Source organism: Acanthopagrus latus, chromosome 16 (genome assembly GCF_904848185.1).
Source record: "Acanthopagrus latus isolate v.2019 chromosome 16, fAcaLat1.1, whole genome shotgun sequence".
NCBI lineage: Eukaryota > Metazoa > Chordata > Actinopteri > Spariformes > Sparidae > Acanthopagrus > Acanthopagrus latus.
This window is the reverse complement of record NC_051054.1, coordinates 17,808,066-17,833,469: the sequence shown is the minus strand read 5'-3', so window position 1 is coordinate 17,833,469 and position 25,404 is coordinate 17,808,066. Positions and strand designations below refer to the sequence as shown.

At 42.1% G+C, this 25,404-nt stretch overlaps 1 protein-coding gene across 3 annotated transcripts in view; it reads left to right on the top strand.

The window, feature by feature from the left end:
- fndc5a (fibronectin type III domain containing 5a) overlaps positions 1-21,991 on the top strand; it is a 29,104-nt gene extending 7,113 nt beyond the window's left edge. The window contains exons 2-7 of one of the 3 annotated variants that reach the window (XR_005070311.1): positions 8,938-9,053; positions 10,852-11,050; positions 18,879-18,968; positions 19,104-19,237; positions 19,652-20,156; positions 20,343-21,991. Coding sequence is in view for 1 of the 3 variants with exons in the window: in XM_037072013.1 (XP_036927908.1) it covers positions 8,938-9,053; positions 10,852-11,050; positions 18,879-18,968; positions 19,104-19,237; positions 19,652-19,708 (596 nt within the window). In the remaining 2 variants the exon portion in view is untranslated. Of the gene's footprint in view, positions 1-8,937; positions 9,054-10,851; positions 11,051-18,878; positions 18,969-19,103; positions 19,304-19,651 lie in introns of all 3 variants that reach the window. The other 2 variants (XR_005070312.1, XM_037072013.1) reach the window with 2 other exon arrangements.
- Positions 21,992-25,404: the final 3,413 nt, after the last annotated feature.

Below are 25,404 nucleotides of genomic sequence, written 5' to 3'. Positions count from 1 at the left end.
CACTGGTCACTGGTTTTAATCAAGTTAATCCAAGTTGTGAATACCATCCTGTGAAGTCCATCGCTCACTGTCTGCCAACTTGGTTCATGAAACGTAAAAACACATCTATATTCTTCCCTGCCCTTGTGTTGGGCATGTTAACTATCTTCATGTTGCTGCCTACAACATGAAAGCGTCCCCACCTCTTTCTGGACAGTTTTCACCCCAGGACAGTCCATGCAGTCCTGCAAAGGCTCCCAGTTTGGAAGGCTAGTTGGCTCTGTTCAGACAGAGTTCCGTTTTCTCAACGCAGCTGAATGCAAAACATAAGGAAAATAAACTGAAAACAATACGTTCTAAAATGATATTGACTGTAATGCAGCAGTTCATTATCAGTGCAAGAGGAGAGCTTGTTCACCTGTTTTCCAAAGACAGAAACAGTCAGTTTCACATGATTGACCTTTGCTGGGAGTGTGCTCGGGTGTGGGACCTTGGTATTCAGTCAGGGGCCAGTAGTCAGTCACACAGCATGTGTTTCTCTCAGGGGACTACTTGCTGGAGGGAGAAGGGGGGGGTGAAGCAAGGGATGGATAGAGAGAAAGCAAATGGAATGTAGGCAAAAGGGAGATGGTGCTGGTGGCAAAAGAAGACAGTGAAACATGGAGGAATCACAGAGAGAGTGTTATTCACGTCCCGTCCCTCCTCACGCTCCCACTCCTACTCCCACTCCCCCTTCCACCTGCCTGCATGTGAAAGCAATCCTCCCAGGCAGCTACTGTAGGCGTCACATTACCAGCTGTCCCCAAGTCCTCAGCAGGACTGTGAGACCTCCACAGAGAGACGCTGCAGTCAGTATGAAGTGAAAGACAGACAACAGAGGGAAGTTCTAATATCATATTCATAACCTTAAATCAAGCTGTGAGCCCCTTTAGCATCGTCAGCCTCATCCCATATTACTGCTGTTTCCCTGCCCGTGTGTGTGTGTGTGTGTGTGTGTGTGTGTGTGTGTGTGTGTGTGTGTGTGTGCTTGGGAAGAGGGCTGCAACTGATGTGAGAGTAGATATCATTAGCAGTGGGCTTGTCAAATAATCAGCCTCATGGCGTTCCTCCCTTGCCTTTTCGAATTAGCTGGCTTGCATTCTGTGTGCACACAATGCTGCATTGATTTTCATACCGTGCCTTTTGACATTTAATTAGAGAAATGTGTTGTGTGTGCGTGTGTGTGAGTGCGTGCATGATGGAAAGAAAGAGAAAAAGATTTCGCAGCGTTCTCGTTGCCAGTGGGGTTGGAAAATTCATTTCCTTGGAGTAAATAACTCATTTCTCTACAATGGGACAAAAAGACCCTCAGGTGTGATTATTTGACAGTGTTGCGCTGCTGTGCATGGAAGCTGAGCGGCCCACGGAGAGCACACGGGCTCCATTCGGCATGCAAAACGTGCAGAAAACACGCACGCCTCCCACACACGCAAACAGGCGCTCTGTGACAAGAAGGCGTCTTTAATGAATTTAGAAAATTAAAACCTATAGAACAGGAGGCTCAAAACTGTTTCAAGCAGCTGATCAGCAGCCAGAGTGTGAGTGTGAGTGTGAGTGGCGTGAGGCTTATCAATAGCAGAATAGTACATGGGTGAGTCAGAGCTAGGCTCCTGTCTCCCCCTTTCACCCACCATCGCCTCCCTGCACCCAGATTCCCATTGAAGTGCCACTTACAGGCAAGACCGCTTTACACACCAGGCTGTGGAGGAGCTGCCAAACAAGCCCCAGTGTGTAGAAGCTATAGAGAAATATATGGCGAGACGCGTCAGTGAGACAGCGGATGAGAAGAAAAGAGAAACAAAAACAGATAGACGGCGTGTGTGTGTGTGTGTGTGTGTGTGTGTGTGTGTGTGTGTGTGTGTGTGTGTGTGTGTGAGGGGGAGGTTTAGCACCGAGTGTCCGTTACAGTCACAAAGACAGAAAGTGAATGGAAGAGGAAATCCATGAGGTGGATTTCCTCTGACAAAGAAGAGGTAGCGGATCCAAAAGTTCTTGGAGCCGTATGAAACAAATGGCGGAGCAAAGATAAAGGAAAGCAGATCTCCGTAGGGGAGCTCCGTTTTGTGGTTGTGAACAGCAGGCAGTGTTACAGTGCAACTCCCATGTGAGCACATACGTTTCGCTGTGTTTTCTAAATGATTCCCCAGATGCTCTGGCCTATAAATGAGGCACATTACTGCCTCATGTTTGTGTGTGCAGCTATATGTACATGTGCACCACGTGCAGAGGTCCTGCCTGACACATGTAAGGGCGATCTCCAGATCAGCACAAAGTCCTAATGGCTCTACTACGGTACATTAACTATGAATGGGGGGGGGCGCTAACGTCCCTTTCGGCTTGTGTGTATGCTAACCCCAGACAGCCAGTCGTAACCGCAGATTACATGGCTGCGAGGCTCCATGACAATGACAATGTTGGCAGGGGAAAAACAAGTGCCGGACAGTTATTATTGCGCCCGAGAGACCGTCGCGCTAATCAACATGTGCACATTTGTAGCCGCTATCCCCCGCGTGGCCCCTCAATTTCTTGCTGTTGTGGCTTTAGCACAAATTTTTAAGTGTTCCTTCAAACGCACACCACTTTGATATTCAGCCCACCTGCTGGTTATCACGCCACACCTTCCATACAAAGTGACTGTGGGCTTTCTATTAGCCGTGAAATGTGCTAAAGCTGCTAAACATTAATTAGCAGGAGCAAAGCGTCCAAAGGCACTCAAAGAACAGGAACAGGAGGTAACAAACACCCAGGGCCTGTGTCCACAGCTAGTACCAGAAAACAGAGGAATAAGATGTAGCTTACAGGAGCTTAGTTTTCATATTACTTCACAGGCTTACCAACTCACTCACAAGTATCCCAGGTGGAGGAACCAGTTGAGGGTTCAACGGTTCTATAAAAAGCTGGTGGAAACACAGACTGGTTTGCTAGATGGCACAAGGGTTCCAAGAACCAGAGCGAATTTGATTTTTCACATAGTATTAATGTTGCCCCTGCTGTTATAAAGCCAACTGCATCAGTTCTGTTTTCCTGGATTATTGGTCGGTCGGTGTGTCAACAGGATTACACGGGGGGGGTGGGGGCTCTCAGCCAATATAATGAGTGGACACAATTTGATGCAGATCATAGATTTGACATGCTAAGATCATGGTGAAGCAGTTATTGGTGGTGTTAAATTTAGAGTAATGTTGGGCTATTGAGTTTGATATTGGATTAGGCTTGATTCAATTAAGGGGGACTGTTGGGCTTTGGTGGATGTTTGCTCTCTGCTGTGGGCCGTTACAGTTTATTCATTAAATCTATAAAAAGGCATGAATTCAGATAGAAATGAATGCAGACTGCCAGCCTGACTGGATCAGTCAGCTTTCATTTTCCTGGGAGATTTTGTGCCTGATGGCAAACTAGCATTGTAGCAAAGTTCACAGGAAATCACTTGCTGATAGTGTCATTATTCTATAGCCATTACAATGTGCAATCAACATTTTCAGCAAAAAAAAAAAACCCTCACATCCCACACTGTTAGCAAATTCTGCACCACTAATGCACAGTATGAACTAAACATTGGAGACCTTAAAGTGAGCTCTGCTTATTCATCTCACCTTCAGGCCCAATTGTGTAAAAATGGCCCTGTATCAAAAAGGTATCTTTGATACCTTCATTGTTTCAGCTCTAATTTTGCTTACGTGGTGCATAAGCCTAAAATGATTTATGTTTGTTTAAACTACCACAATCTAGCAGATGCACTCAGGAGTACAAGTTGTTTTTCAAAGCTGCCGTGTGTAGCCTTACTGTGTGCTCTTTACCTGATGATCACAGTGCAAAGAGATGGGGACCCACAGCTCAATCGCTCCCTGGGGCCCTCTGGTGGGTGAAGCTGTAACTGCCTCGACCCCACTTAGACCTGGAATTAACGTATGGTCATTATCAGGATACATTTGCATTTACAACTCATATTCAACATCTCATGTTACCTGAAGTGGTTCCCCGTCTATAATTCCACTCAGAAAATTCACTGCCTTGAAAGCAGTGAAGTGCTCTTTGCCCAGCTATGGGGAGTGTGTGTGCACGCAGAACAAACTGAAAAGAGATGCAGAGGAAAAGGAGGGATGACAGCAGGCCTGGGGGAGGTGTGGTGGGAGTGATCCTGTCTTTCTGAGGTCGACGGAGAGATGAGGAGGACGTTCATTTAATAATGACAGGCTTTATGGCACAAGACTCCTCATTGCATGTGTCTATGTGTGTGCGTGCATGTGTGTGTGTGTGTTCGCAACATGTCCATGTTCTGAAGCAGAATCTTGGCTTCCTGTCCTTGACCTTATGTAGTTTCACACACACACACACACACACACACACACACACACGCTTTCTCCCTCCCAATGAGTTCTCTAATGAACATGGATATTAAGGAGCTGTCACCCTTTGCACCTCTCAGCATGGGACGGAAAACTAGCTGTCAGTCTGATCATCACTGGGCCAACAAAGACACACACACACACACACACACACACACACACTTGGGACATCCGTCAGCGTCTCCTCAAAGTCACCCCTATCTCTCCGGGTGAGGCCAACTGTGTGCCACTGCAATGGGAGAGAGTTTACGAAGACATCTGTCTGGTGTTTCATTAGAGCTGACTCTCATGTCATGTGGATATTTCAGGCCCACGGTCGTGGCCAGCGTCCGCTCATGTCGTCCCTCGGCGCTGTGCAGTTGTACAGGGGGAGAGGAGATGAACGAAGACAGATAAAAAGTGACTGGAAGCTGCGGGACGTGAGGACACTCAGAGAGAGGGTCCAGCTTTTGTTTAGCAGAGGGAGAAATGAAAAGGGCGTGTCGTTCCTTTAAGCTCCGATCCCTAGCTCGTCACAACCTCCTGCTTATTTGATTTTGCCGTCTCAGAGGGATCAAGTTCTGTATTCCAGGAGAGATGATAATTCACTTAGACATTCAAACAGGCAGTCAGCAATATAAACAATAAAGGGAGAAGAAAACAACAAAAAAAAAGTGCTACACTCCAACGCACTATACAGAGTGATGAAATATCATATTTTAAGATCATCCACTGGGAAAAGTATTTGCAATTTCAAAGGGCTTTGCAGGAGGCTGCTCCATTTTAAGGCGCAAAGAGAAAGTGCTCTCAGCAAGATCACAAATTTAAAGGCTTCAAAAGCTAATTCAATAGCCAAATTATAGGATTTCAATAGGATTTAGGATTTAAAAGACATGAGGTGTGTGGCACAGAGCTTCACAAGTACAGACTTATAGATCAGACTGTGGTGTTGAGAAGACTGAGCGGAGTGATGCCAGACTGTTTCTATTGCCACCTCTTTATGTTAGAAGTCAAATCAGCTCCTCTTTCAATTACTAACTTCTTATTCTCTCCTTTTAAAGTCTATTAAAAAGGCAGCTCAACAATTTTATAAATGAAGTCGCAAGGAATTATGCCGCCCTGAACATAAGGATCTGAAAAGTAAATAAAGCTGTCAAATTAACATAATGATAAAAAGTGTGAGCTTTCCCTCTGAGACACAGTGTGAAGGGTGGCACATAATCAACACACAACATAAGTCAAAGTACCTCAGAGTTGCACTTGAGTAAAATAACTTGTCAGTATGACCTCATAATTACTCCTCTTGGTTCATTTACCATAGATCAGTATGAACAGGAATCAGAAACTAAGAGACAAAATAGTTATTTTTTCTTTCCTTTTGTCTGGACCAGCAGAATCAAACTGCAGGTGTGAAAGCGACATGAAACTTAGGACATCTCACTCTGCTGCACTGAATTTGACCATTGTTTTTACTTATTTATTTTTATCCAATGTCCCCCGAGTTCATGGAAGTGTAATAGTAAGTCCCTGGAATGAGTACCTCTTTATTATGCTCGCTATTTAGCTTCTGGCTCTTTTACCAGTGCTGAAAGAGAAGAGAGACAGATATTAGCAAATATAAACAACATATAAACACATGCAGACAAAGCAATGGGCTGATGTCAGAGTCACCGAGTTCACTTCCCATTTACATCTAAATGTTAACTGTCTCTGTGTGTTTGAGAGCAGTGTCAACACATGGGAGAATAGAGCCGACTAATAATGAGGTTAATTTGTGACTACTTCAGTCCCATTACCCCCCTCCACCTAAGACGCCGTCCCTCAGGCTTCTCAGGAAACAGCAGCCGGTAAAACAAAAGCAAAGCCACTTCAAACACCCGAGTACCCGCTGATGAAGAGATGCAGCAGGTCTCCACCCTGTCGTCCCCTGTTAGTCAGGCCATTCATCAAAACATCAGCGGCAGGTGGGTGGAAACGTAACACCGAGGCCTGCGTGGATACGGCGCGCTGGTTTTGAGAGTACATTATGTCAGTGTGTACACAAGTGCTCCAGAAGCCCATCATCCTGTAATTAACCAGCTGTGTGATTTGCACCCATCGAAGGGCAAGTGAGCATTGACCTGTTCAGCAACTCATTTTCTGCATTTGGTGGGCAGAATTAGATTTATATTCCATTAAAGACAGAAGAGTCGCATCACTGAGAGTGACAGAACCTCCTCGTCCCTATTCATCTCTCTCAGTTCTGCTCCAAGTTACAACTATCAATCGATCCCAAAGGCCAGTGTTAGCTGCAGCATGAAGGTGTGACCAGTCTGTCATGGTTCAGTGTGATACAGGATACAGGCCTCTGTGGTTCAGCACACCGACAGTATATGAACCTAATTTGAATAAAAGCAAACTGTAGCAGTGTTTTTAAAAAATCCTCGTGTTTCCTACATGATAAACACATGAAAGTGTCCCAGTATACTGATAATACAATAATGGTAATAATAATACTGACGATAACCGTGATATTTAAAAAACAAATATTGATATTGTGCAAATTATTCATATCAGATATCACCTAAGTGATAACATCATGTGAACAGTGCATCCTTTCTTAAAACATTTCCATTTCTAGATTTTTCAAATTTTTGATGGATATTGTGATAATCTCGTCCTTATAAAATCTTTTGGCCACACTAATGGAGTAGTGAAAGTTTGATATTGTGACAGCCCGACTTAGAGTTATTCAGTTGTTTAATATTTTAACAAAATCTGCCAGCTGGTGTTTCTTGCCCTTCTTTTCTTTGTGCAATATAAATGTCAACATTGTCCCTTTCAACAGTTAAGACCTCTGATAACTTACAGTGTATAACATTTCATAAGCCACTCAGGCATTGATTGCATCTAAAGAAAACAAAAAAGTCCACGTTGGAAGTCATAATAGATAAGCTTCACATCAAATTCTGATCAGTTTTTAGCTTGATGCCGAGTATAGAGTTTCAGATATTGTTAAGCCTGTACTGCAAAGCTGACAGAGGACAGCCAGAACTTCTTTGTCCATCATGGCTGACACAGTTTACATTTTGAATGATTTTCACAAGAAAAGAAAACATGCAGAAGATGAGATCATCAGCATGGAAGAAAGATCCATTTGATTTAAACTGTGGTGTTTTCCTCTGCTGCACTTGGATCATCTGATCTGCAAACGCAATTATGTAAAACTGTAACAATTAGCTGCATGTGTATGCGAACTTGTGTGATAATTATACAATAAAACCAAGTCTTTATTTTCAGATCTTGCATTTCATTCTCAATCAGAACTTCCCAAAATATTTCAAAATGTTAAAACAGGTCAGTGCACTTCCAGGAGAGGGTCAGCAGTAGTGTTTAATGAGGACTCCCCGTCGTCAGTTTGAAGACTTTCATTTTGTTCAACTATGAATCAGCCCCACCAGTTTCCATTAAAGTGAGGCGATGATCAGCTGATGAAGCCATATTACTTTGGATACCACCAGGGGTCTCGCAACATGAAATTAAAACTAAGATTTGAAATGCTGAGTTAAGTTAGAGTCTATGAAATATTCAGGGCTATTAGATGAGTTCATACAGAAAGACAGACCAAATATCAATGAGAAACTGATGAATTCAGAGTACAGTACAATGAAATGTCATTGTTTTTCATCGGCGCAAGGTGCCTGAGAGGTGTTGTGTTGAATGTCAAAACAATAAGACTTTATTGAATTCCAATGCATAATTCACAAAGCAACTGAAAGCCAAATTCCATGGCTCCTAGAACTTAGGCACAACATTGAGCTTAATGACGTAAATGCTAATGTCAGCATGTTATCACACAGCTGAAATGTTAACAGTGTTTAACAGCTTAGGTTAGCATGTCAGATCAACTAAATATTTGTTGGTTATCACTACACACTGAGTACAGCTGAGGCAGATTTCATAAACCAAAGTATCAGATTTTGTCAGACAATCTCCAAAGTGATCACAGTTCACCCTGAGGGGTACAAGAATATCTGCACCGCATTTGACAGCAATCCATCCAATTGTCATCAAGATGTTTCCCTCAAAACCACGAATGTCGACATCATGATGGAGCCCTCCTTAAAAGTCAGGAGAGCAACAAGCTCTGTTGGATTCATCATCTGGGGAGAGTAAATTCATCCAATAATCGTTGAGATATTTCAGTCTGGATCTGACAGGTGGGCTGACAGACCAACATTCCGATACATATAGCCACACTGTAAGAATTGCCTTATCCTACTTTTAGACTTCCAAATACTATTTTTAAACTATTAAAGATTTAATTTCATGAAAGGCGAGACAGACCTGATCCTGCAACTCCATGCTAAGCCTTGGGCACAACCACTGTAGCACTGAGGAATTGTTTTGTGTGTCTGTACTCTACCACTGCTTCCACCTTTCATAATGGATTCAGCGGAGCCATTTACTCACACTGCTGAACTTGGCTTCCTGCCATTCTGGTGGCAGTATCTGCGCTCCGGCAGAAACACAAAGGAGCTGATCTTCTCATTTGGTTCATTTGGCAAAAGATAAAACAAGCTTTTTGTTTCTCTCTCTCTCTCTGTGTCTGCAGATAGCTTGTCGCCTCCCGTCAATGTGACCATCAAAGCGGTGAAAGCAAACTCTGCCGTGGTGACATGGGACATCCCCGAGGGAGACCCCGTCATTGGCTTTGCAATCACACAGCAGGTGAGCAGTACACACACAATGACATATCTCCCATTGCATATATATGTAAATGTGTATGTACCAACCGGGCGAATGTAGATGCATATGCAAGTATACACAGACATCGACATAAACAATAATTCAATTAGGTTGTGGTTCATCACTAGTTGTGGATGCCATGTCCAATTTTGCTTATGTTGTTGTTGTTGTTGTTCCCCTGCTCAGAGTCAGTTGAGCATAATGGGAATTATCCGAGGGTGCTGCATCCCGTTAGACCCGTCTGTCTTCTCCATGACAACAGCAGACTCTGACAGCTCTGTGGAATGGGGGGAAAAAAAAGTGATATTATGCGCTGCTGTCAGGCTCAAATAAACATACAAACTCACACACACGGACGTTAATCACATCACTTTACAAGCATGGCTTTACGGACACAAACACACGTACGCGCTTGTTCACAGGAGAGGGGAGTGAGATGAGTGTGGAGGACAGCTGCAGGGTCAGCGTGGGTCACTTTCACACAGCGGCACCAGGGTGTGTGTGCAGAGGAAGTCGCTTCTACTCATTCTGCTGTAGAATTGTGACATTGTGAAAGTGCAAACAACACATGTCAATAATTTCTTTTAACCAAACTAAAGTAGCACAAGAAACATACATCTGCCTGTTGTAATTATTGTTTTTACTGATTTTACTGATTTCCCTCATCTTTCCTTGCTGTCTGTTGCAGTACTTTTGTCAGTATTTGCACAGTAGTAGATCATATTTTTAAAGAAATAGTTTGACATTTTAGGAAATAAGCTTTTTCACTTTCCTCACAAAGAGGTAAGGACAAAAAGACTGATGCCAGTTGTGGACATGTATTGATCACTTTTATACTGGCCATGCGTGGGCGAGTTGTATTGTGACGTGAGGTCTAGAACACACTGCTTCTAGAGCCCCTCTCAAAATGAGGCTAGTTCAACCTCGCATAAAGCCAAAGAAGGGAAAATTAGCCTGGTTCTGTGCACAGGTAAGATAAACAAATAGCTTTCAGCCCTTTGTGCTAAGCTAACAAGATTCTGGCTCCAACCTCTTCGTCAATCTTTGCATTTATCTCGAGGCAAGGAAGCAATTAAAGGGGCCCTGTGGAACTTCTGCGTTGTGCTGGGAGCAGGTTTACGTTCTCTGACTCCATTTGTTAAACTAATGTTAGTTTCCTTTTGCTTTCTGTCAGCGGAGCAGATACAGGCACTGAGTTTAAAGTACACAAGAATGTTCACAGGCTTTTATAGGCAACCAAAAGAGATTGGGATGGTGTTTTTATGTTACCTTACAATCCGCTCACATATAGCTGATTAATAAATGATTAAACATGTAAATTGCTACAAATTGTTACATAGAGGCCATTTAAGCATAGTTTATAACATGCTGAAGAGTGCTTGGACAGGGAGGTGTTTATGAACAACAGCATGTACAACAATAGCATTAAGCTCAGTGACAAAATACCTCTTTACATGCATTAATTAGTTCAACCAGGACTCCCTTTGCTATAAAAGGACCCATCAATAGCTCATTTTTCCTCAAAGTTGCAACAGAAGGCCTCTTGAGCAGCCAAATGCCCAGTCGTCCCTCCCAAATTATCATGTTTGTGTGAATATATGCCAAGAATCCTCTCAATGGTTGTTGGTGCCTTCTGTATTCTCACCATTGAGTCGTCACCAGTTTTGTAGAGCCTGCTAGTTGACCACAAAACATCTGTCCTTCTGCAAATAATATTAGATAAAAATATATGTAATGTAAATAATTAACACATGACGTTTCCCATGTCACACCCTGACAGAAGAAAGACGTGCGCATGCTTCGATTCATCCAGGAGGTCAACACCACCACACGCTCCTGTGCATTATGGGACTTGGAGGAAGAGACAGACTACATAGTGCATGTCCAGTCGATCAGCATGTCTGGTACAAGCCCGCTGAGCGAACCCCTGCGCTTCCGAACGCCGAAGGAGGCCGAGACTCAGGCCTCTAAAAGTAAAGGTAAAGTAAAAGTGCCACAAAGAGACTCACACAGACAAGTGCAAACACTTGCTCAGTCATGCAACATATCTGCACACACTCCGATTCTATCCTTTTCAAGACAGTAAGTGCAAAAGGGACTTGGCCTTTTGACAATATCTTGACTGATTTTGTCTAAAGACCAATAGAAATCAATAAACACAAAGCGTGAAATGAAATTTCACAACAGAGTGCATCTGAAACTCGCCCCCGCTGACCACACCTCGGGAATAAAACGTCCAAGGGGGGTTGCATGCTTTATTGTTTATTGATATGCCTCGCCGGGCCTCTCCCTGCAAGTACCCAGCGCAACTGCACGGCAAACCAAATTGAGGAATGGCATTTATCGGTCACAGAGAGAAGGTAGTCAGAGGTGGCAAATCAATGTGCCTCTGGCTCAAGCCCTGCTCCGTTCCTCTCAGTTACACTCATCTCTCATGTGAGCTGCTGTTATACTGTACTTCAATGTGCTTCCAGGCTGTGGAGCCAGAAGAGTCTGAATTTTTGTTATGGTGGCGAGTAGGCCGGCAGAGGCATGTAGAATATAAACATGATCATTGCAGTGTGCTGAAGACAGGATCTTCTCACTATTGAGGATCCTGCAAGGGGAAGAATGTACAGAAATCAATAACTCACAGGATCAAGATGAACAAGTGATTTTTTTCAGGATTCATCCCTACAGTAAATGCACATATTTGTTTCCTTGAGGTTGCAGATACAGTTGAAGCCACCTCGATTTTTCTCTCCTATCCAAAGGCCTCTCAGTTGATTCCCAGCCACTGGGAGTCAACCCCACTTTCTGGGGGTATGGCTAGATTCCACTGTAAACATGCCCATTCATTCAGCTACAGGGTTCCCTGACAAAACAACACATATACAGGATACATACCCTTTAAACTTAAACCTTATTCTGCTTACTCTACTCTACTCTTACTCTACTTATACTTTATTCCAATTTGTTTTAAAGCTCCAACTCATGCCCATTTCAAAAAAAATAACTGAAGTGGCTCAATACCACTAACACACACAAAAAAAAGACACAGATATAGCAGAGGGAGACTTGTAGCCAATTTTTTATGACGGAAAAATCATACATTTCTTAGAGGTCCAGACTGAACCAACTGAATGTCCCTATTGTGGCCCCTTAAAACATAAAATATTACAAACCGCACTTGTAAAGCAAAAGTTTGGCATTCACATTCTTGCCAAGAGTTACTGTTACCACCCTAAACATGGAGTTACAACCAGCTGCTGTTTAACTTTTTTAGCAGTAAGGTTGGAAACACCTAGCCTAATTCTATCCATAGGTTACAAATCCACCTCCAAACAGTGCCAGACTAGCTTTGGAAGTGCTGGAAGGCAGATTTTGTTGCCTGTCTCTCATGTCTGTACAATTACTATGAAGCTACAGTCAGCCGCCAGCAAGCTTAGCCTAGCATAAAGACTGGAAACACGGGGAGTGTGGGAGTGTGACAAAATCGGGGTGTACCAAAATATCAATACTATGATATATCGCAATATTTTAGTCTCGAGGTATGTTATCAATACACTGGTGCCAAATACTGATATTTAATAACAGTCAATTTGCCGTCAGTGTGTGAGCGTTAAGAATAGCCACTTTGCAGTATATACTTTGTTTTACTTGGCTGTCATTCATGTGAAATTGATTGACAATGTTTTGTAACTCCTGTGAAATGGATTCAGTACAGTCAATAAATTCTGAATTTCCTCAGCGACACAGATATCGTGATGTATCGTGGATGAAATTTCTTGCAATTTATCGATTATCGCAGAATTGTTGTATCGTGATATTATCGTTATCGTGGACAAAATATCGTGATCGTATCATATAGCAAGGTACCTGGTGATACCCAGCCCTACAAAAGCCACCTACCAACTACTTTAAAGTCCACTCATTTTTATGCTAGAAATAAGTTTAATCTTGTTTGTTAAGTCTGTAGAAAAACCAGGTTGTAATTTAATTTGCAGGGATTTTTTTAGCATGGCTCTGTCCTTCTGATGTTAATCAGTTTTGCTCCAAACAAACAAACAAGACATAATGCACTAATTAATCAGATTTAAAGGTGCTGGTCAGCAGATTTTGTTACTTTGGGCCAGAGTCAGGCTACCCTTGCTTCCTATTGGTAGTAGCTTCACATTTAGGCGCGAGAGTGGAATCATTCTTCTCATCTAACTCTTCAAAGAAGAATAACCCTACCAAAAAAGTCCTTTGAAATTACTCGAGGAGTTTGAGCATTCAGCTCTTCAAGACAGGTTGCTGAGTCATATGAAAGTAAATGCTTTTATGAATGTCTGTTTGCCTGTTTTATTTGGAGGGCTGTTAAAGGAAGCAACGCTCTCTCTCAGCTCACTCACACACAAAAATGTAAGATCCTCACATATTGGCAGGCTCTGCACCCACACAAACGCACACACACGCACACACGCACACACACAAAGCAAGTGAAAGTCCTTATTCAGTGAAAAGAAGAAATGATTACCCCACTCCTCCACACATTTCCCACCATGCACACGCTTTTACAAAGCAAATCTCCACAGAGAGCAGGTCTGTGATTCATCATCCTTCACTCACACTCAACAACTTTGCAGTTTAGCACAACAGCACACATCATTCTCTTTCTCATTTGTACCACTTGCTCAAGGATGTCGGTTTAATTAGCTTAGCTACGTCGAAACAATGAAACCTTTTGATGATAGATGAGCAGATAGTCTCCAAGTGAGTAATTCCATAAGAGACAGTCATTTTTTTGAATAATTTATTGCATGATGTAGTCAAATAATAGGCGATTACTATTTCAGACATTTCTGACATTTTAAGAGATTAATACAGCGATTCAGAGTGACATTACTCGCTCATTGTTCTGTGAACTGCATCAGCAGATTTCATATAAAATAAGGTAGAACTTAGTCTGAAGGGAATTCTTTCACAAATAGAGTAATGATATAAAGTGTCAAGGGAGACTGACATCAGTGCCCAATAGAATAACAATAAAAACAGATTCAGGAAGCAAGATAAAACACATTTTAAATAAGACATTTGGGAAAATAAGTCAACTGAACAAACTTTGAAAATGACCATGAGATAAAATAATAATAATAATAATACTGTCCATGATAGATAATAACAGCAAGATGACAATATATTTTGAACTGATGCAAAATTGGTAAGATTACCTTTCATAAACATTAAAAACAGATAAGGTACATTCATTAACAACCAACCCAAATGGTGGGAAATGAGCTGTGTGGTAGTGTAAAGGACCGACACGCAAAAGACAGAAATGGAGTTTGTCTTTCACTGCAGATAATTCACCGGGCAGAGAGTGTGGGAGAGAGTCTTTCAGCGCGGCTGTTATTCCATTGTCTGGATATGACAGGCGGATGTCTGCAGAAGAAAAGGGAGGCTTTCACCATCTTCGCTTAACTGCTCAGCCCTTCTGTTCTGCCATTTCATGCTGATTTCAGTGGAAAGGATGAGCCTGAAATGCTGGATTATTCCACATTTTTTTTATTTCCTCTTGCACAATGGGTTTAAACTTCAGGAGATCAAAGGAAGCGAGAGAAACGGAGGGGGGGAGCGCAACCTATCCACAAAAAAAGGAGGGGAAGACAAGGAATCCGAGCGAGGGAGGAAGTGAGAGAGAATGCAGAGGTACAGGACAATAGGAACGCCTGTCAGTGAGCAACAGGCAATTAAATTCAACAGTTCACTTGAAAATAGACGTACACTATCTGTTACATGAACCTTGACACTGTGAACTTCTATAAAAAGGCTCATTGGTCTCCTCAGATCTGATGCAAGGAGAACTTGTGTCTCTTTGGCCCAGAGGAAAAATAAAGATGTTTCTATGTCCGTCTGTCACATAGCAGTTTCATCTCTCTCAAAACAGGGCTGCAATGAAAAACTGTAACACATCATCCTTCAGCTCTGCTACGTCCCATAGGATGAACAAGTAGAAGTAGTAGTCACATAATGACAGAGGGATGATCCTCTGTGTATGACTGGCACCATAAAGGAACAACTAAACATTTGGGGAAATACACTTATTCCCTTTCTTTTTGAGAATCAGGTGAGAAGATGATTTTTGATCTCATCTCAGATCTAAGTCAGGACACATTCAGCCTAGCTTAATGACTGGAAATGGAGAAACCCCCGGCGGGCCCATGCTGTAGCTACCACTGAATATTTGAGTACCTGTGTGTTTGCAGCCATGTCACTCACTAAACTCAGCACTCACTGGACTCTACAGTTCTCTCCCTTCATTTGCCCTCTTATCTCTGTAACTTTATGCTTATGAAGCAAATTACATGTCTCATCAGATGGCTGCTGGAGTCAGGTTAAACACAGGATTGAAGCAGAATTGGATGGAAGTCCAGGTGTTTATACCTCCAGGAAGTTTGGCTCTGCACCCAACACTCAATAACATCTTCATTTTGATAGAGTGACCCCTAGTAGTACTAGTACTCCCCTAATAAAAGAAAAAGTCCTCAGTATCTTTTGTAGGATATGGGGACCTGATGTGCAGTATGCATTTTGCAATCTTTAGCTCCACATAGTGGGTTTTTAAAAGAAATGTTGATTTGCTGTAGATTTGACAATTCTCACCACAAGGAACATTTTGAAAAAAAAACATAAACCATACAATTTATTCCTGGTGGAATGGAAAACACTTTCACATAATGTAGAGAAACTTTTGTTTATGAATAGTGGAATAAATTATAATAATTAATTGAATGAATTAAACAGGGGGAAGCATCCAAATGAAAGGAAAAAAAGAAGACCAAAGAATTTCCAGCTGAAATGATAATTGATCTGGAGGTGGAGGGACCTGCATGCATCAGAGGTGTAACATCTGACCAGCGTGCCCGCTAGCAGCAGTGTCAGGCACCCTGGGCTGCTGTGCTTTGATTAGTTAATAGAGGGCAACAGATGCCGATCGATCGGCAGAATTGCTTGTTGCTAAAAGCTACTGGGGCGTTGGGTTCCTGCCACACTGGGCCCTCCAAATGTCACCCACTGCATCTAACAAAAGGAAAGCGTTCTCTACGCTGCAGTGAACTTTAGATCAAGCCTCCGACCTCCACAACCCTCAGTGGAGCAAGAAAAGTTACTACAGGTTGTTGCTCTGCTTGATAGAAACCTGCAGGCATCGGCAGGCAGACTGCTGCATCTGCAAACAACAAGGAAACACTCGCAACTCTCTTTGATATTCCTGATATCTCCTGACAGCTTCAAAAGTGATGATGGTGTTTTATTTGACCTGATCCTGACCGCTGTGATTAATTTGTTCTCTCTCTCCATCGTGCTCTAGTAAGCACGATCTCATGTGGCCTAGATTCAGCTTTAACTATTTTCTTCATGTTCTACCACTATGTGATATTTTGACTCCAACAGCTGCTGGCAGAATCAGGCCTATTAGCGATCACGCAAAACCAGCTCTATACCTATTCATGTATGCATGTGCTGCCTGCGTTTTTAAAGATACAGTGCCTGCTGTGTGAAGGCTGTCTTGTGAAAATCATGCACCAAGGTTTCTATCAGCACCTGTGCTACAGCTCCCTACTTTCCTGCACCTGAAAGTTACTGTAAGACTGACATCTGGACGAGGCAGTTCAAGATCTCAAGAGTAAGAATACAGACTTTAAACGGCAACTGTCTGGTATAAAGAAGTGTGTCAACAACAACGCAACTTTGATAAAAATGATGTAGCAGTGTTATAGTTTAGTCAAGTCTGCTGGTGCTCAACAACAACATGCACTGAGAACATGCAAAAAAAGAAGAAACTTATCCTCACAGGACCAGCAGAAAACACAGATTAATGATAAAAGCATAGCTTTGTGCCTTATTTGTGGAGATAAGTACAAACAGAAACAAGTGAACGCTGTGCCCGCTCCACACCAGGGATAATTACCAATACTTCAGCAGCAGTGAAAGCAATATCTGAAATGTTAAATAATTTATCCAATTATGCCCCAATATCTCAAACTGTAGCACGCAGCCATTACAAGTATCTGAACTATTGGTAGAGACACATAAATCTGACTCTCTGATATCAATAAAATTCCATGTCTGTTATGTGTTTGGGAAAATCCAACCTTGAAACAGACAGGACTGTTGTCCCTCTGCATTTCTTCAAGTTTGTTTTTACAGTGAAATATAACAGAATAAATTAACTTAAGTACTGTGCCTAAGGACAAATTCAACTTCCTTCTACTTCACTTAATTATATCCACCTCATGAGACTTTATACTGCCATGACACTACATTTGTCTGACCACTTTAATTACTTGTCATGTTTTAGATTACAGTTTTTCACATCCTTCCTGTCGAGGGAAATGTGATGATTTTGAATGTTTGCGAGAAACTGAAGGATGACGTTTTCCTTCATAGGTTGAGCCAATCCCTCTCCTTCTCAAACAGAGTAAACTATTTTAAAACCCTCCTGGATTAACTGGAAAATAAATGACCACAAAGCTGAAAACAGGGTCGACTGTATGCAGGACCGCTATAAACATATGATGATGTTATAGAATATGAGGCATGCTGTAGATAATATAAATATATATATATATGCATGTGTTTGTGTGAGTGTGTGTATAAATTTATTTGTATTTTGGAGAGGGTTAACAAGGTGGTAAAAAGTTAAAACAAGTTCCCCTGCTCTCTTAAACGTCAGATTACTACTTCAGCGAAAAGTAAAACCACACGCCCCCCTTTCTATTAAGACCCCCTACTTCTCAAATTGTTGTCAGACAGTCCTTTTTATAAGCATAAGCAGAGGGAATAGATATTATAATTTGTTTACTGTGTGATATCTGGACTGTATATCAGCAGTTTCACACATTTTAAAGTTATCTAAAATACAATCCTCTTCTCTGACACGATATCCTGATCTCTCAACCGTGTCATGGTGGATGCAGAGTTGTTGATGCACGGGATTGTGCTCATTCTGTGATATATCAACCAGGCAGCTCTTATTACGAGAGACCTGTATTGCGTAAACACACTGATGCAGACTCATTTGCCTCCGAGCACGGCGCACTTTAAGTGTCAGTCATTAGGGTCGGTGAAAATGCTGATTTTATAGTAAAGCATTTTTGCTGATATTTTGTATGATTTTGCTTTTTGGCAGCCAGTTAGCTGCTGTTCGTCTTCCAAACGATGGTTTGCCTCAAGACTCAGAAACTCTCCTCAAATGAATCTGCAATGATGCAATAACTTTATGACAGGCTCTTGGGTGTGAAGCGGAAATTGTTCAAACTCCAGGTCAGGATAGGCCAGCTGAGACAGTGAGACAGTGGACATCACTATCATCAAATCAAGAGAGATTTTAATTGAAAAGCTGCAGGTAATTATGGGTTCTGATGAAGCTCAGCAGCACACTGACCTTGGCTCTTTTACAGTTGTGTGATAGGACATATTAAAGATCCCATATTGTAGAGAGTGGGATTTCCATGCATGTATGAATTAGGTCCAAAGAAACACTAAAACAGTATGTAAGATGGAGTGTGACTAGAGGTGCTGCAGCAATTGACAGTATGAGAAATATAATGTTAAAGCACACACACATTTTCTTGTAGATGCCCAAAATAAAGCAATTTATCTGAAAATGTATAATAATGGTCCTTTAATGAAAATGGTGAATGTGTTTCATCATCTTATTAAATGATGAATAATGAATAATTGTTTATTTCTCTGCTGTTTTTCCACATATCACACAGACATTTCTGTTCAGTCCTAATCTCCTTCCAGTAACCGATACACATGTTGCACTTTGACTCCTTTCAGACGAAGTGACAATGGAGGAAGTGGGCCAGACCACCCAGCTGAGGGCAGGGGAGCTCATTATCATCGTGGTGGTGCTCATCATGTGGGCAGGTGAGCTCAAATCTGTTTACTGAACCAGGACCACACAGCTCCACACATAGCTCTCCTGTCATTGAACCCCTGCAGTGCCTTGGTTTGTGTTTGGTGGATGACCAGAGTTTGAATATCACCCTCTCCTCCTCCTAGGTGTGATCGCTCTTTTCTGTCGCCAGTACGACATAATCAAAGACAACGAGCCCAACAACAACAAGGACAAAGCCAAAAACTCCTCAGAGTGCAGCACTCCTGAGCATCCGACAGGGGGGCTGTTGCGCAGTAAGGTATAACCCACCCCTCTCCTCCTCCTCCCCCCCCCCGGGTGCCTCCCACTCAGCGGTGCCGGGCAGGTGAATGGTCCCGGCCACTTCTAGACTTTTTCCATGCAAAATCATAGCGTCATCTGAACGTCAGCTAAACTCTGCATCAACATGACACCCATACGTGCATGAGCCTGCAGCACTCACAGAGCAAACACACAAGTCATGGCTTCTAATAAGTTACCGTTTGATTAATGCACAGAGCCGCGCACCATATCCATTTCTTGTGCTGCAGAAAACAAAGGTCAGAGCAGATGCATTCTGTTGACTCTCTTACTGTACAGGGGCTTCCTCATGCTCATTGAAGATGCTCATCATGTGATTCCTGTGAGTCCTCCAGCCTTCTCACACCTGTCATCTTCCTCTCTCCTCCCGCAGTTTCCCAAGAACAACCACAACAATAGGATGCCATCTGTCAACATCATTGAGGTGTGACTGCCAGGACGTCTTTTCTTTATCCGAAAGACTTTGCGTTCTCACAAACATGTGAGCTCCTTTTTAAGCCCATCGGCTTGTCAGGATGAGGCCGGGCCTCCGGGCCCCTCGGCTGCAGCCCTTACTCCCTTTTGACACGGGACCTCGCTCTGAGGCAAAGCTGCAGGACTCCGGGGGAGGGGTGTGGCACTGCCTGGCCAGTGCTGGTCAGAGAGCAGAGTTGGCAAGAGCGACTGCGCCATTGTCAATGACTACTGTACCATGGGGCAGCAGAGATAAGGGCCAAATGGCTCCGGCTAGTGAGGGGTCTGTAGATAAACCAACCCATGGGACCAAAGAGACTTTTTTTCTCTCTCTCTCACGTCGGCTGTCTTTGAGGGCGTTATCAGCGACCACAGACCAGGATCATCCTATTTTTCTTCACAACCTGTTTTCTACTCTTTTCAAGGTAAACGCTGTAGATCATTCAGTTCTAGATTTACTTATCAGACTTTTAACAAGGTGCCACCAGAACAGTCCTGCTGTTCTGTCCCAATTTTTTTTTTCCATTGTCCCCTCGGGCAGAAACTCTTGTCTCTTGTCTGCCGTCCTGCGGGAAATGTTTTCATTCTGACGAGCTTGTTTCCCCCCTCAGGGAGTCCAGACTCCACCTGGCTAATGCAGGAGCCACTGCTCAGATGTGCCGCGATGACGCCAGAGCAGCTTAGAGGGATCACTCAGCTCACCACCGGGCATGAATCATCCAGTCTAATCGGAAAACACACTCACTCATAGTGAAAGGAACACATATATTCATTAAAGTCAGCACTTGTGAAACTTATTTCTTGCTTTTATCACATAGCAGATTTCTGAAGTGTTACATTCCACATCCTGGACAAGCCCTTTAGTATTCCCTTGTGTCTTTCTCTGTGAGGGTGTTGGATTTCAAAGCATTCTGGGAAGCAAAAAAAGAACTTCACTGATGGAGTCCATTGATCTACTTAATGAACTTTTTAAAAAAAGGGGCTGGACTCTATGGTAGTCTATGGAGATGTGAACTTGCCTCTGTGGAGAGATCCCTTGTATCAGCAATAACAGCCTTTGGAGGAGCAAGGACTCAGACTCTGTAGCCTCTGCGTCTAAAACTCCACCTCCCAGCATGCAATGTTCAGACAGCTGAACAAATTGGACATCCAAAACGAGGAGAATCCTGAGCCTCGTTTGCAGGTGATCCATTCTCCGAAACATTCGGAGAAAAGCCTTTCAGCGCTGTTGTAGAAACTTTTATTTCTGGTGGAAAGCATGGAGAAAAAAAAAAGCCTTTTTATGAGCCCAACTTTCAACCCAGAGACATCCGTCTGACATCCTGAACAGAAGGGCTTCTACCAGAACTTTTTTTCCACAAAGTTAACATTTGTGTTGAAACCCTGTGGCTAAAAACAATGCTAAGGTATCAACATGTGATACTGTGCACTGCATACTGCAAGGATTTTATCAAGCAAATGGTGTTTTTGAGGGCTGATTCAAACTCAGTAGTGCTGCCTTAAATATATATCTGACGAGTTATTTAACAGGACGGAAGGCCCTGTGTCTCACACTTCTGTCACATTCATTAGCTTTCACGTGATATTTAAACATGTGTGTGCAAATTAAAAGGAAACATGACAGATTGATGACATGTAGAGTGAGCTGAGGTATCTAATGTGTAAATACATTTCATATTTCATTCAGCCTTTCATGAAACAGGAGAAGGGTAATGTGGAAAATGTATAGACGGCTGATGTAAAAGGGTAAAAACGTGATTCTTAATACAATGCTTCTTTCTGTAACACTCATGTACTATCATGTATTTCTATTACATCATGCCATTGTGTTGTTTATACGCAATAAGAAAAGACTCTTTTTGATGAGGAAACTGGAAAAAAAGAAAAAGATAATCGTTGAAAGCCATAATCTGGCAGATAGTTATTTATTGTCAACTCAAACAGGCACTGAAGATGGTTAGTAAGTTTAATCCATGGTCTAACACAGTGTGACACCAAGTAAAACGCCCCCTGGAGAGATTCATTTTTCTGACCGCTAGCTTATGTAGTCTTAGCAACCTCAGACAAGACTGCATGATAACAATAAACTGTAGTCTATGCCTCCAACCAAGAAATCGCCGTCAAAAAGCCACTCACAGCCACAAATAATGCTCAGCACCAAAGCACCAAACTTCAGCAACAGTCCCAGCACATAGTTTGAGGCATCAAACATCTGCTAGCATAGCCGGAAAGTGAACACAGCTCACCACTCTCCTGCAGCAGCTTGCTCATTGTTGAGAAGCCCTGTGAGTCGAGTGCAGTAGAGTTTCGCAGCTCAAGGATGAAATTGTGTGATTATTACTCCATGGAAATGCAATCAAAGTTCATATGTGTCTTGCCTGCCAGTTTATAACACTTATTATCGAGAGCAGACAGGGAAAAGAACGGAATTGAGCATTTCTCTGTAATCGACTCGTCAGGGCTTCCCCTCAACGACCAAGCTGCTGCAGGAGAGCGGTGAGTTGTGTTCTCTTTTCAGTAGAAATCTGGCTAAGCTAGCAGATGTTTGATGCCTTGAACTATGTGCTGTGGAAAAGCTCAAGCTTCGCTCCTTCAGTAAGCACTGATTCATGTCAGAGGGAAGGGCGGCTTGAGAGTAAAGTCATGGAGTGGGGAAAGGGAGAGTTGCAGGGGCACCTCTCCTCTGACTGATTAACACAGACACTCAAGCTGTTGCCAGGACAAACTTGGTGAGGCATTGAAGCATTGTTCTGCTGCGTTACACAGCACTTCACTGAAAACTTCTGTGGCCAAAAGTTGAATCAATTTCTCCACAAGAACACTGCACCAGTAGCTGGCTCCTCCGATCAATAGGCTCCTGTCCACACAGTAACAGCTCATGATGACTGTCTCCCCAGGTGATTTCTCTGACCCAGGACCACATCTTCAGTTTGCCAGCTATTTATTTCTCAATAGCATTCCCTGTATGCAGTTTAGTATTTACATCACTCTTTTTTTCAGCTGCTTAAAGGAGTGCAACTTTAACTAAGCGATATAGTGAATTAACTTTTAAATCTGAGTGTTTCCAAATTATGGCTCAGTCCTCTGTGCTGCCCCTGTACATAATGTGTTCCTTGTTCATTTTTTAAATGTAAGGCTGTTGCGAACATCTACTTTCCAACTTTACTGTTAAAGGAATAGTTTTACATTTTGATAAATATGCTTTCTTGCAGAGCTAGATGAGAGGATTGATACCACACTCACATGTGGCTAGCGTAGCGTGGCATACAGACAGGAAAAAGGGATCTTGTTACCTTTGGGCAGAGTCAAATTAGCTGTACATTAACTATCCCCACTTCAAGTCCTTATGCTAAGCTACAACTTTGTTACTGGCTTAGGCTTCATTGTGTACGTGTGAGAGTGATAGCATCTCTTTTAACTCTTGGCACAAAAGCAAAATGTCAAACTAGTCCTTTAACTGCATAGAAATATTGTGTTTGAGTGAGCTCTCCTATCGAGCTGTTTGGTTTTACATGGATGTGTGTTTAACCATGTTCAGGACTACACAGACATCTTGCATGTTGGGTGAATTATCTGGAAGACGTTCCACAGCCCTCACATTTTGCCACTGGTGGTGGAGTGAGACCCATTTCAGACCTGAAGATACATCTGTCCTGAGTGATCTAATCACAGTCGGACAGCTACAAGTCAGCAGCTCCATATGCAAATAAACATGTACATCACAGGAAGAAACAGACCAAATATTTTTTACACAAAGAAATAAAGAAGTATAACAGCCAAATGTATACAAAAGCCCAAATAATTAGGAATTTGTCCTAGACACAATCACCAATTTTGCAAGTTTTTCCCAACTAAACAAGTCACAAAAGGGAGTCTGGGGACTATATTGACTATTGTTTATTTATTTTTATAAATAAATTTGCCATAAAGCAATGCCACTACAAACTGACACATTTTACAAGGAAAGAAACAATGTATTGTGTTGATTATTAATAATAATTCATTATTGCAATGTATTGTATTGTATTGTATTGTACTGTATTTAATGCAGAATTTACAAGAAGGTACAAATGATTTACATTTGGTTGTGTCCATTACGAAGCATTTTTTGAAAATTTCTATTCATGCAAAAACTCAAACTTGCCTGATTTGTTAAAGGAGTCTGGGGATACATCGAATGGTTAGAGATGTAGAAACAGTGTGTTCACAAATGTTTGCCACTAACATCGCCAGATTTACAGAACCAAACATGCAACTCCAAATATAGTGAACCAATTGGAAGTCGGACCATTCTGCCTGTCGTTGTGGCCTCTTGTTGTTTTACAAAGGACATCAGATGAGCAGGCAGTCCTTCAGTGTAGCCCAGGACACATGCGCACACACTGTTAAGAGGATGTGGTCACAATCATCACAACGATTGGATCTCTAATGCATCCTCAATGCTTGTTGGAGCGCTTAAGAGTTGGCCACTTGCAATCGGATCACTCAGGACAGATGCTAATACCAGGTCGGAACAGGTACTGCTGTACACAGACCTAACTGTTCCTGCTGCTAAAGAAACAAACTCATAATTTGGATTCAAGATGTTTCTAGCCGAGGACATCCAGGCACATTTGGTATCTCTGTTTAGAATAGGTTAAGCTGTCAGTCACACATGAAAACCTTTTCCTTAATTAAACTCGACTAAATGGTGACGACTGTATGAACTCAACATTCCACTTCCGCCGGGTGGTAGCAAACCACTTTTAACACACTGCAGACTTCCTTTCAGTGTGACGGGCCCAAGACGTTTCCTCATGATACAATGCCAGGAAATACTGTTTGCTTGGTAGCAGTGATGAACTATTTTACACTAACACAGCAGGACAGAAGGGATTCTGGATTTTTCAAAACTGACATCATTTGCTTTGTATAGAAATGTGCCTGGAAACCAATAAGCATCATGGTGATATTAAAGAAGTTGGACTTTTTTCCATTATGGTTTCTTGAAATGTAGGAATGAGATTAACAAAGACGCATGGTTTAGATAAACAAACTGCTTTATTAGTGCTATCATGTTTATAGTCATTGTATGAAGTGTACAACAGTCATTGCTTAATGAGGGCTAGCATGGTTTAACTATTATGCACAAGGTTACTCGACTTCAATTCTGAGGGTTATGGTGTGTTATACTTGTGTTTGCTTAAACAAAATAAAAATATTTTCCACAAAATTCTGCTTAAATATAGTTGTGATCAAAAATGTTAAGTGGAAACAGTCGAAACAAAATACAATATTGTCTAAATCAGGTGTGTCAAACTCAAATACACAGTGGGCCAAATAAATAAATAAATAAAGTTGAGAGCCGGACTGGTTAAATGTTGATTGAAAACTTACTGAAATGACCTTATTGCACATACTGAACATGGAACTAAAAAAGCCTATAAGTTATTGCCCATAAAACAACAATAATCATTAAATAAATGAAATAAAAACAAAGAATAACTAAAATCAGTTGCATTTATTTTTTATGGCTCTATTTGCAGGGTTTTTTGTTTTGTTTTGTTTTGTTTTTTCAGAGTAGATTCAAATGAAAACATTTTTGTGCAGGCAAACAACAGCCAAAAAACTCATTTCTCTCAAGGAAAAATCAAATATCCTGTAGTAGCGAGACAAAAAAAATGCAAAAATGAA